This window comes from Solanum tuberosum, unplaced genomic scaffold, assembly GCF_000226075.1.
Source record: "Solanum tuberosum cultivar DM 1-3 516 R44 unplaced genomic scaffold, SolTub_3.0 scf00013, whole genome shotgun sequence".
Taxonomy (NCBI): Eukaryota; Viridiplantae; Streptophyta; class Magnoliopsida; order Solanales; family Solanaceae; genus Solanum; species Solanum tuberosum.
This window is the reverse complement of record NW_006238940.1, coordinates 150,719-164,309: the sequence shown is the minus strand read 5'-3', so window position 1 is coordinate 164,309 and position 13,591 is coordinate 150,719. Positions and strand designations below refer to the sequence as shown.

Sequence of the window (13,591 nt, the reverse complement as noted above, 5' to 3'; positions counted from 1 at the left end):
GTTCTTCCTTGACTTTTTATCATATGCTTTTTCTACGTTTATTTGTATCGTGTTTAGATAATTTCTCTTCATCATATAAAATCTCATCAATCATTTGAGCAAAAGTATAGCTTCTACTGTAAGATTTACAAGGCACCTGGATCTGGATATATTGATAAAAAAGAAAAAATGTTGCCTATAACTACGTTTATTTCAGTTACTATTCATGATTCCACACCTCTATAGCTACAGTGAGCATAGCTTTATGCTTTCTGTGGCAATGACACTGTTGGCACTACCATACAAAGGTTTACGAGTTGCTCTTCACACTAATGTATCTTGTCAAAAATGATACAGTATTATTCGACTCGTTCAGGACAAAATTTCATCTATAGATCGATGTGAATATTAATTGCAATCAAATAAATACACATCAGTAGACTGGCCATCTTGGCTCTTTTCGATTGATGTGTATCTAGAGCCTTACTCTCCTATTTGAATATTTTCCGGCAGATAAGTTTGCTGACTCTAGTGGACAATATTAACCATGGAATGACTCCCACCTGCAGTTGCATACACAGAGTTTGTCAAACATTCTTCAATAAAAAGACATTTTTGGAAGTGACATGATTCATGAATACTGGATTTGGCACACCACTAAAGAAGGACAAGATTTGACATAATAAACGTTACAAATGAATCACAGAAAGTAAGAAATGGTAAACAAGACTGAGATCTTCAAACTCTCAGTCACATTTTTGTAAGTGAACGGACACCAAAATTATCGATCAAGGAATTCTCATAGCTAATTGAACTTGGGATTTCATAGGAAATGAGGACTGATGGAAATACGAGAGAATAAGCAGCCCCCCACCCCCGCGCACACCACCAACAAAAACCAAATTATCTTTTCCTAACTTCTTAAACTTGTCTCAAGATATCAGCAACTATACCCTTCCCAGAAATTGAGTGAGTACTCCCACCAAGCTTCAAAGGTTCAAACTCAAGACCTAAGTTCATTACTAGTTCATACAGTCACAGTTTTCCTTAAAAAGAAAATTCCAATCAACGCTAAATCCTCACAGTAGTTACCATCACATTTTCATTCGATGGACCTCCAGATTGCCAAGACAATATCCTACCTGCAACATGGAAAGTTATAGCAGATCAGTGACACAGTCACACAATGGCGGTGAAAGAAATAAATATATATTTACTGTCTATCCCATTGAAAGGCATGGCACAGCTAATTAGTGAAATATAAAATCAATATTACTAGAATATATCACAAAAGTCCTAAAGTTGAAAAAATGACGCTCAGTGTCAAGAAACCAAAAATACCAAGGGATAACAGATTACCGAATGGTTGCAGGAGCTGCTTAGGTATGGAAGCTACAGGGATACGCCAAAACCAGATAATCATCAAGAAGTAAGTCAAGATCTGTGTGATCAGTAGCTGATTAAGTATTTTATAATTTTAACAAAGGTTATCAACGTCTTGACTAGCAAAGCTCACATTCATTACCTTTACAACCATTAGGGCCTTTCTGTTTTTATCATATGACGATTTCATCTCTTTCATGAGCTTTTCTTGATCTGTATGGAACTAAATGTAGTTATTCAGAGTAAACGACAACAAGAACACCAAATACACCTCAATCTCATAATATTTGAAACAGGTATATGAATCCTCGCCTTGATACCCTCTGAGAATCATGTACTCAATAATTTAATTTTACGACAAATTTAAGGGCTTTCTAATACTAGAGGATCTCTTTATTCTTTCACTGATGTACAAATCAAAAAGTCAACTAGAATACTTTTGGCAAAAATGAGATGAAATGTAAGTATACCAACTGCCAACATGACTAATCTATACTCTCAACTTACAAGAGTACCACCAATTTGGTTCTTATGCATCCATTAAGTTCTTCTCTTTGCTAAGTCTGCATGGATTCAATGTGTCATATCAGCATCTATCGTACCATTCTTCTAGGAATCTGAACCAAGATTGAATTTGTCTGCACATAGGTGCCACAATCCCATTTAATCTCAGATCACCTTTGTTCTTCTTATGAGGGATGTAACTTGCAGCACACAGATGCAGTTTTACTTCTACACATCCTAATACCCTTATTCTCTAGATTACCTAGCTTCAGTTCCAACTTTCTTGTTGACTCCTTCACTACTTTCATCAATAAACAAAATCAAATTTGTAAATAGCATGCATCATATGTGTATATTATTGGTTAGTTCTTTTTCAATACATGAGATACTCGTCTACATTTTCTGACTGTTTTTACACTAGCAACCACTCATGTGCACATATCTTTTGTTCCATTTATATTTTGATATGAATTACTTTCTTCTCAAACCACCACCATTAGCTTTTTTGGTACTCAATTATTGCTCCTCCTAAGTGAAGATTATCATGTGGAGATCTTTCTACATCTTCCTAAAAAAAATCATAAATCATCTTAATCTATGTTACTTAGACTCTCCAGAAATATTGCCGCACCCGTGTAGGATCCTCGAACAATACACTAGCTTTGGAGGATCCTACACACACCCGTCAACATTTTTGAAGAGTTCGAACAACATAGGTCTTAATAGAAAATCACACCAAGCTGTCATTAGTTTTTAACCATAAGAAGGATAGTAGACTTGGTTTCTAACTATTTATGCTCTAACTGGCAGGAAAAAAGTGTCAATAATCAAAGAATTATGGAAACTTGCTACTTAAAAGGATAGTCGCTCAAATAATTTTAAGTCCTAAAAACAGGCTGGTGTATTTGGCCCTTTAATATTCCTAGCTTAGTATTCATGGGGTACAACACGTGTTAATGGAACTGACCATTTGTTATGACAGCCATTGAGAACGCCTGTGTTATTTTGGAGTTGATGTTAAGTTTTGATGATTTAACAAACTTCAGGATCTAACAAGGGACCAGATCCAGTAAAGACTCAGTCTTCTGGCCAGTGTTGTGAAAGGCGCTCGCCTTTCGCCTTTGGCGATAAGGCGAGGCGAGATGAAAATGGCGCCCTTTGGCAACCTTTTGCGACAAGGCTGGCGTCGCCTTTTTTTTTTTTTTTTTTAAAGGTCTGATTTATAATGAAAAGCCAAAATTAGGGTTTTTTTGGGGTATTTTTGCAAACATTCCACATTTGCGATTGCCTCCTCTTCTCCTCAGTCGCGAACCCTTCGTGCTTGCCTCCTTTTTGCAAACACCGACTTCGCGACCTTCTTCTTCAACTGACGGCGCGACTACTGCTCCTTCGCCGCTTCGTGACTGCTGCCAGGTACGTTTCTTCTTCTTCAGTTCTTCTCTTCTTCTTCTTCTTCTTTTTCTTCTCTTCTAATTCTTCTCTTCTTTTCTTCTTCTTCTTCACTACTCTGTTTTTCACTCACTACTGTGCTCTGTTTTCAGTGTGGTAGTGAACAGGGTTGTTCACTCACTCGGTGCTTTGTTCACTATTAGTTTTTTAAATTCAAATATTTGCTAATATATGTTATTGCTATTAAGATTTTCGATATTTATATGTGCAATTAAAAATTTTAATTTTTGGTATTAATTGGCGCCTTAATTCAAAAAGGTGAGCACCTCACCGCTCGCCTCACCTCGTGGCGAGGCAGGCCCTTGTCGCCTTTTGTCGCCTCTCGCCGTCCAAAACACTGCTTCTGGCATTGGGACTGATGATAAAGGGAATGAACGAAACCAAGGGACGAAAGTTGAAGTGGCTAGATATTAGTTTGTCATCATCAAAAAGGGGGAAATTGTTATGTTAAGTTGATTTGAAGTTTTGATGATTTAACAAACTTTCGGATCTAACAAGGGACCTGGTTGAGGAAAGACAAAAGGCAGGTGTCTAAAAACTGTCAAATTTGACATGGTTGATGCACGACTTTTTAGAGTAGCAGGCTCTCAGCCAATGGCTTTGTCCCAAGGGTTTGTGTCCATTTGATAATAGTCTTTTCTCCAAACACAAATCCAAGATTTGGCAAACAAAGTTTTGAATTTCTGAAAATTCATAAGCTCACTAAGAAAAAGCCATCTTCAAGGAAGAACACTCTCATGCTCAACAAGGGATCAGATGAAGTGTTGAAGCGTCTTTGTTGTATTTTGAGCTTTGTGTCTTATGTTCTTATATTATAAGTCTACTCCTAAGTTATAAAGGATAGTAGATCGGTTGCGGCTTTAGGTTGAGTCGGATTAACTAGACTTAGTTAGTCGAATCATCTATGTTTTAGTCAAGCCTTTTTACATTATTGTTTTGATGTTCTCTTGGGTAGAGTTGCCTAGGAGTGTCAACTAGAGTTAGTTGATGTTTGGGTGCAGCAGAGTTGCTGCTTGTTTAGCTCTTATCTTCAAGATTTGAGTTGGTGGCTAGAGTTAGCCTTGTTGGGTTCTTAAAGTCTAGATCAACTAGAGTTAGTTGGTTTAGTGGGCAATAGAGTTATTGCTTAGTTTCCTTTGTAGTATAGTTGCTACAATAAGGGGGAAGGGATTAAAGAGTTTTAATTCCTAGGTTGCAAGAATTTGTAATCTAAAACTTTGCGGAGTTTGGGTTGAAATCATGTGAGTACAGGACGTGGTTTTCACCTCCCTTGAGCAAGGGGGTTTCCACGTAAAATCCTTGTACCTGATCTACTTTGAGCTATTTATTTTCCACACTATTATTCTGTCTAGGGACCTGGTCCAGTCATCACTGGTGGACGCATACATTCCACCATACATTCTAACACCCTGTCCCCCAAGTCCTCTAGAAAATTAGGAAGCAATTTGCTGGATGCGTGCACGCTAATTGTGATGTGCTGAGAGGATATCATGGGTCAGTACGAAAAAAGATAAGATGTTGAAGTAAAACTGTTAGCACGCCAAACCTTGTTCCTTTATTTCTGAACCTAAAAAGACGGATGTTTTGCTCTTAAAGACATCTCTGTTTGGTTGTTTCACCATCCATATACTTTAGGAATATTGGTACAAGACTAATTAGTACTGGCGTAGCTAAATTTGATAGAAGTATCTCCAAGCATTCTTCTATTAGTTTGCTTTCTATGGTAGCCCAAGTACACCAGACAAAATAGAGAATTCGGGACTCTGACTGCCATTTCTAGTGTTTTCTACTATGAGTACCTTAAGTTTCTTTCTACATGCTATTTTACTTGTCCAACTATACTTTGATGGAGAATTACGAACCTATGTAGAAGCATTCCCATAAATCAAGTCTATAAGAATTATGGATAAACAATAGTATCTATTCTTAGTATGGTAGTATATGCCATACTTTTTGCAAGCTCCTGCTCCTTGGCTGCTGCCGTCCTCCTTAGTTTGGCAGCTTGTGCAAATGTTGAAGGCCTGAAATCATTATGAAAACAACATAAGCTTTTACATATCATATATACTGTACAAAATTATTATCACCTACAAAGTGAATTACCAGCCTATGACAACTCTCACTTTCTTAACTAAAATCCCAGAAGGAACAGAAGAAATACAAGTATTTTGGTTGGAAACCTGAACATTTCCTAAGACACATCATAAGTTTTATACAGCATAACATGGAAATTATTGATATCATGTGTCTACTTAAAAACAGCAACTTTTGTTTTCACCATCTACCATTAACTATCAATATATAGTTTTCCATTCCGTATAGATATGAAGATAAATAATACTCCACCCTCTCCAATATGACACCCTTCTGGTGTTGTAACATTCAAAAATGTTAGAGATAGTTTCATTTAATTACAATTTTTGCAACCTTCAAGAATTCAGATTCATTAAATTATTCAACTTTTTAAACTTTGATACATGATTTTCTCTATCAAACTTACTCTAACATTCTAATCCACTATCATTGTTATAATATAAGTCAAACTAACATATTGTTTTGATCAGGTGAGGTAAAAGTCAAATTGACATCTTAAACTCTACCTCGAGTAAAATAAAGCATATAGAATGTGACAGAGGATTACTAGAAGGATGTAACTTGTCATATTGATAGAGAAATTATCAAAGATAAATATAGATCAAGAGAGCTTTAACAGATAGAGAAAATATAACACTCATGTGCAGAACTCTTGTTGAATTCCTATACAAGATCACATAAAGATTAGTTACTTGAACAATTGGAATCACTTACTGTGACATGGCATTCGCTTCCTTTTGCAGCTGCTTAATTTCTGCACGCAACTTCAGCTCCTCAGCATTTACAGCAACTCTCTGACAACAAAGACTGTTATATTAGAGATAAGACAATAGCAAAACAAAACAATTATTGTTTAAGAAAAAAGATTAGAAGAATTGTGATATATCTGAACAGGAAGAAAAAAAAGACTTTGACCTACAAACAATATGACTTCATTTGTGTTAAAACTCTTGACAAATGGATATTCAAATAACAGAGAAGATCAATAGTAAGCAATCGGTTGTCTGTGTGTATACATGTGTATATATATATATATATATATATATATATATTGGTAGTATAGATAAATAACTCAACATTCAACCAAGTGCAACATTTAGCTTACTTGTAGCATGACTGCCAACAGATAATATTATATCAATTTTAGAAAATATATACATAAAATATCTACTTTTTCAGAGAGACCACGAGTTCACATGCTCCATATTTTAGCCATAAATTCTCCTAGGAGGGGCGCATGGTTTAAACCACTGCACCAATAAGTTCTAGTGTTCTTAAAGTGCTTAATGAAATATATCTCATATCTCAAGCTAAATATACACATATATACATAATTTTTCCCAAAGTTACACCTCATACGTACACACATAGGTCCGCCTCTGTCTGGATATGATATGCAAGTATAAATTGTTGTATATGTGTACGTACACAGTTTCTCTCTCACAAACAGATAAATGAGGTGACAAAATCAACAACGTATCGGATGAGAAATAAAAGCACAGAGGTACATGAATCCAAATATCATACACATTGTGAAGTTAATATAAATTTTTGATAAGAGGTGGGAAATGGAGAAAATACACTGGTATTGAGTTCGACATAACGGGAAAGGTACTGAACGGCGACGACGATAAGGAATATAATCGGCGCGGCAACGGATCCTTCCATTGATTTCTCCATTTTCTTCTCCAACCCTTTCTCCTGCTTACTTTATGGATTCCTCATCTTCCTTGCGGAACCAATATCTCCGCACATCTTTCGTGTTTTCTTCTCCTTCCTCTGATTTCTGATGCAAAGTTTTGAAATTTTCACTCTTTTTCTTTTATCCTCACTTATATTTTGGGATAAAAAAAGTTGCCATTAAAACCCATTTTTTCAATTAAAAAATATGGCAACTAATTTTTGGTTATGACCTAATTTTCTAAAATTAATATAGATCTACAATAATTTATTATTACAAAAAGCACTAAAGTTACTCCTCAACTCAATGTTTTATTGTACATTTTATGTATTTAAATATGACATAAAAATAAAACAAATAGTATCTTCAAATGCCTCTTCAATCAATATTATTTGTGATTTAAAAAAAATAATATCTCTATTATAAAGAAAAACAAAAATCATTTTTATAATCTAATGATAAAAATTAGTGAAAACCTTTAGTAGCGATATTTTGGAATTTTATGGTGACTTATGTCGCTGCTAAAGATCCATTTTTTTGTAGTGAATCCTAGTTAAGAATGCTTAGGTGGAGGAGTTAGTTCCATGTGGCTTGTCAAGTCAATAAAAATTTGGGTTGTTAACTCTTGACGATATGTGTGGTCTCTTGAGATAAAGGCAGAGGCATTTTTTATCCCAAAATATAATAGAGGATATAAGTGATCTATTTCACATAGTTCAGGAACAATTTTGACCCTTTTCCATTTTTATTTTTAAAAGTTATGCTAGTATAATCTTTAAAGACTATTCTTTTAGATAACATCATACTCAAATCTAGTATTTGTGAAAGAATTAAACAATACTTGGTACAAATTTGTGTAGCTTTGATTGTTACAGTGGAATGAACTTTTGAGCCTTAAAATTGAATATGAATTATATGGTCCGCAAAAACTTATACGGATCGTAGTTTAGACCCGTAGAATGAAAATTTGAGCCTTAAAATTTAGTATGAATTCCACGGATGGGATCTACGGTTCGTAAAATAAACCACGAACCATAGATGACCCCGTGAAAGGTTTTTGTCATCTTTTTAATAAAGGTATTTCGAACTTTTCTCACCCATTCCAAGCCTAAAACCTGACTTTTTACTCTAAGTTAAGGTTTAAACAATGTTAGCTGCTTTTTTACGTTCATTAATACTCCAAGTCATTAGAAAAAGGTTCTCCGAAGACATGATATACATGACCAAGTGTAACATCTCGCCAATTTGAAATAACTAAGAAGAAGTTAGGAATTGGAAATAACCATTTTTGGAAAGAATATAAAAATCTGGAAATTTGTTAAGTATGTTCAGTTGAGTTTTTGGTCAACTTCAAACGACCATAACTCCTACCTCAGATTGAGTTAAGTGTGTTTCCAGATATCGTAGGAAATATCTTGGAATGATCTTTCCAACGCCGCCGAGTTTGCGCGATTCCAAGTTCGTATGAGTGAGATATGCCCATTCGAAGTTGGGTTGTTCAAATAAAGAAATGTCCAATCCGAATTTTAAAGGGTGTTTTGGTCTTTTCCGTACCCTATTAATTTATTTCGTTTTTGGTAATTAAGTTAAGGTCTAATCAGAATTAGACCAGTTTAGAAAAGTTAAAGTTCACGCTAGGGCTTGGAGAAAAGAGAAGAGGAGAAAGGAGAAGAAAGTTCAAAGTTAATCGATTTCTTGGAGATTTTCGTGTGGATTTCGCCAAGGATTTAATCCTACAAGGTATGTGAGGCTTTCATAACGTTGGGTTTGTTCACCCACGTGCCAAACATGTTTATTTCAGTGTGAATTCGTCCTAAAAGAGTTTGAAAGTTGATGTTCTTGATATCTATTCTTGAATTTGATAATGTTCTTGAGTTGGGTTGAAATTGAGAAGTTTATGAGATCGTTATATCAAATTATTGAGTTGGTTGGAGTTAGGTTCTTACGTACATTTGTTGGGTATCTGTATCTAAAAAGAATTTGGGAAAAGAATCGAGTTTGGGTGAATTGGGGTTGGAAAACGAAGAAAAAATTTAGTCGGGCAAATCTGGGCACTAGCTCCGCGTCGCGGACCTGCTCCCCAGATTGGGGAAAATGCCTTCGCATCGCGGAGCGGTCACGGACCGTTCTGCCTCAAAAAGTATTTTTGCGACTAAAATTTAAATACATCTCTGTGTCGCGGACCTGCCCTCAGACAATGATTTTTTTTATCTTTTCTCATGTTTAGCTATCTAAAAACACTTCAAAACATCATGAGATCTTTCCTACCACAAATCACAATCCTTGAATCCATAATTCAATTCAAGGAGAGTTAAGAGTCAAGTCAAGAGAAGTTCATAAAGTTTTCCAAAAGTCTTTTACAAATGTTTCAACTTTGTTTTAAGACTTGAGTTTTGATTTGAATAAATAGTAAAGTTTGTAGTTCATTTCTTCAAAAGAGTATATCGAAACTATGTATTCCCAAAGAGTAAATGTTTTTACATTTAAACAAGAAAGGAAATTGAGATTTCCAAAAGAGCCTTTGAGCTAGTTTTCAGTAAAGAGTAAGAGTAAAGTTCATTCTTCAAAGACTATACGGGAACTAAGTATTCCCAAGAGTTAAAATATTTTCACATTTGAAGACAAAAAGGAAACTGAGATTTCCAAAAGAGCTTTTAAGCTAAGTTTTGAGTAATTATCTCAAACCAAAGAAAGAAGTTTGTTTTAAAAACACATGAGCTAAGTATATTTTGGGAGTAGTATTGAGCACCGATATGGAGATGCGAGTTCATATTAACTCAAGTCTCTGTAAACCGTGTAGCCATCATGGGTAGTAAAGGATCATACTTTTTAGATGACTCCTTAAGATGCTTTTAGCATAGACTAGTGGATTCACTTAGTTAAGCGTTCTATATGATGTCAAAGTATAGGACAATTCTGGTAGCGTGGACAAGACGTTGTATCACCACTTAGGCTCATAGTGGTGGTTGTCGGTTAGAGAAACTCCCACAGAAACTATATTACTTTATTATATAAGTAAAGTTAAGTTTGTTATTGCATTTTCTTTAACGAACTAAGTTGTTTTCTATTGTTTTAAAAGCTTTCCATATATTGCATGTGTTTTATTGCTTTATATTGAGTTAAGCTATTCAGGAGTTGAGTAAAGCCAAGGTAAGTGTTTCTTTCAGATTCGTTTCAAGCTTAAGTTATGTTTAACACTTCAACTCGCATACTCATACATTCAATGTACTGATGCTAGTTGGCCTGCATATTATTATGATGCAGACGCAGGTAACCAGGATCAGCATCCAGCGCCTCATTGATTCAGTTGAGCACTCAGAGTCAGTTGGTGAGCCTCCTAGCTTTCCGAAGGATCCTTTTTATTGCTTTCAGTATTTTAGTTCATTAGGATGTCGTGGGTCTTGTCCCGACGTCCATCTCAGTTGTTTAGAGGCTTCATAGATAGAGTTAGTGATGTTAGTTCATGAGTCTTTACTTTTCCTTTTCAGTTAAGTTGAGACTTGAGTTGCCACTTTGGCAGTGAATGTTATTATAATACATTCTAATTTATATTTTGAGCAGTTCAGTTTACTTGATTTAAAAGTATTTATATTGAGTAAAGTCTTCCGCTGAGTAAGTAAGCCAGGCCAAGGGTTCGCTTGGGGCCAACAATGGTTCTCGAGTGCCAGCCATGTCAAGAGTGTAGGCTCAGGGAGTGACAAACTTGGTATCAGAGCACAGAGTTCAAGAGTCCTAGTGAGTCTATGAAGTCGTATCTGTAGAGTCCTAGTTATCGGTGTGAAGCGCGCCACATCTTTAATTAGGAGGCTGCAATATTTAGGAATTCCTTTACTTCTTTCATACTCACTTCGTGCAATAGAGTGCATCTCTATAAAAGTCTTTTTCCAACTCGTGCTTACGCATAACCGATTGTGAGTTGGCCTATGGTCGAGAGTGCCTTCATGAAGTGTTTTCCTAGTGAGCTAAGAGAAGCAAAAAGATTATTGCTAACATGAGGAGCAGAATGAGTTTATTTGTTGCTGGGTTGTCTCGTCTGTCAAGTAAGAAATGTAAGGTAACCATGCTAATAGGTGACATGGACATAACAAAGCTGATGATCCATGTGCAACAAGTTGAGGAGGACAAGTTGAAGGATAGCGAAAAGTTTAAGAATAAGAGGCTAAGATATCAAGGAATGAATCCGGGCATCAAAAGAGTAACGTGAACTGGTCTTCTTTCCAACATAAGTAGAAAGGACCTGCTCCATCAGCTGTTAGTGCACATGCACCCAGAAACAAATGTGAGTACAATAGTCAGAATTCTCAGAACTTTAGAGCTAGACATGCGCATTCGCAAGGTTGTAAGGCACAAAGGGGTACTAAGACTCATGCATGTGCTAAGTGTGGTAGGAGCCACTCAGGGATGTGTCGTGATAACTCCACAAGTTGCTTTCAAGTGTGGCCAGAACGGTCATTTTATGAGAGAGTGTCCTAAGAGTAGACAGAGTAATGGTAATGAGGGCCATAGAGCCCAGTCTTCTTTAGTTGCTCCACCAGATAGAGCTGCATCTAGATGAGCTACTTCAAGGGCAGACGGAGAAGGAAACCGTCTTTATTCTATCGCTAGTTGCCGAGAGCAAGAGGATTCGCCAGATGTTGTCACTGGTATGATCAAGTCTTAAATTTTGATGTTCTTCCTGAGTAACTTCTTGAGCCTTCAGTGTTTCTACACCTGATGGTGAGTCTATTCTAGCAGAAAGAGTCTATCGTGATTGTTCTGTTCCCGTCAATCACAAGAGTACCATGGCTTATTTAGTTGAGTTAGACATGGTAGATTTTGATGTCATTCTAGGTATGGACTGGCTTCATGCCTGTTATGCATCAATAGATTGTAGAACTCGAGTAGTCAAGTTCCAGTTTCCAGTGAACCAGTTATAGAATTGAAGAGTAGTTCAGCAGTACCTAAGGGTCGTTTTATTTCATACCTTAAGGTGAGAAAGTTAGTTTCCAAGGGGTGTGTCTATCACTTAGTTTGAATTAATGACTCTAGTGTTGAGATACCTCATATTTAGTCAGTTTCAGTAGTAAAAGAGTTTCCATAAGTCTTTCCGGATGATCTTCCCGGAGTCCCTCCTGAGAGAGAAATAGACTTCGATATAGATATTATTCATGATACTCGGCATATCTCTATTCCGCTATATATCATGGCACCAGCAGAGTTGAAAAGAGTTAAAAAGAGTAGTTGAAAAATCTTTTAGAGAAAGTTTTTATTCGTCAAAGTATCTCACCTTGGGGTGCTCCGGTCCTATTTGTGAGAAAGAAAGATGGTTCCCTTAGGATGTGTATAGATTACCGTCAGTTGAACAAGGTTACCATCAAGAACAAGTATCCTCTTCCGAGAATTGATGATCTTTTCGATCAGCTTCAGGGTGCTTCTATTTTTCTAAGATAGACCTCAGATCTGGCTACCATCAGTTGAAAGTAAGGGAATGTCATATTCCCAAGACAGCATTCAGGACCCGTTATGGTCACTATGAGTTTCTGGTCATGTCGTTCGATTTAACTAATGCACCTGTAGCATTCATGGACCTTATGAATAGAGTATTAAAACCTTATTTAGATATGTTTGTTATCGTTTTCATTAATGACATACTAATATATTCAAGGAATGAAGAAGATCATGCTAGTCATCTCAAAATAGTTCTTCAAACTTTGAAAGATAAGGAGTTATATTCTAAGTTTTCTAAATGTGAGTTTTGGATTGAGTCTGTGGCGTTCTTGGGTCACATAGTTTTCGGTGATGGAATTAGAGTTGATACCCAAACGATAGAGGTAGTGCAGAATTGGCCTAGACCCACATCTCCAACTGATATTAGGAGTTTCTTGGGTTTGACTTGGATATTATAGAAGGTTCGTAGAGGGGTTCTCGTCTATTTCGTCCCCTTTGACCAAGTTGACTCAGAAAATAGTGAAGTTTCAATGGTTTGAAGCTTGTGAGAAAAGCTTTCAGGAATTGAAAAAGAGGTTGACCACTGCCCAGTGTTGACCTTACCAGAAGGTACACAAGGCTTTGTTGTGTATTGTGATGCGTCTAGAGTTGGTTTGGGTTGTGTACTAATGCAGAATGGCAAAGTTATAGCTTATGCCTCCATACAGTTGAAGGTTCATGAGAAGAATTACCCAACCCATGACTTAGAGTTGGCTGTTGTAGTTTTTGCTTTAAAAATATGGCGGCATTATCTTTATGGTGTTCATGTGGATGTGTTCACCGATCACAAGAACCTTCAGTATGTGTTTACTCAGAAAGGGCTTAATCTTAGACAAAGGAGGTGGTTGGAATTACTCAAGGATTATGATATGAGTATTCTTTATCACCCAGGTAAGGCTAATGTTGTTGCTGATGCTTTAAGCAGGTTGTCCATGGGTAGTACCTCCCATGTTGAGGAAGAAAAGAGAGAGCTAGTGAAAAATGTGCATAGACTTGCACGATTGGGAGTTCGACTAATGGATTCTACAGAAGGAG

At 36.4% G+C, this 13,591-nt stretch overlaps 1 protein-coding gene and 1 non-coding gene across 2 annotated transcripts; both read right to left on the bottom strand.

The window, feature by feature from the left end:
* Positions 1-314: 314 nt before the first annotated feature.
* LOC102590930 (uncharacterized) lies at positions 315-7,230 on the bottom strand. Its single transcript, XM_006339940.2, has 7 exons — positions 6,991-7,230; positions 6,124-6,203; positions 5,266-5,336; positions 1,505-1,575; positions 1,339-1,420; positions 1,072-1,121; positions 315-542 (listed from the first exon to the last, which is right to left on the bottom strand). The coding sequence occupies exons 1-7, from the start codon at positions 7,087-7,089 to the stop codon at positions 471-473; spliced, it is 525 nt and encodes a 174-aa protein (XP_006340002.1). The 5' UTR covers positions 7,090-7,230; the 3' UTR covers positions 315-470.
* An 853-nt stretch (positions 7,231-8,083) lies between these two features.
* On the bottom strand, positions 8,084-8,138 carry MIR8018 (microRNA MIR8018). Its single transcript, NR_127179.1, has one exon. It is a non-coding gene; the product is annotated as a microRNA MIR8018 (primary transcript).
* Between the last annotated feature and the right edge of the window lie 5,453 nt (positions 8,139-13,591).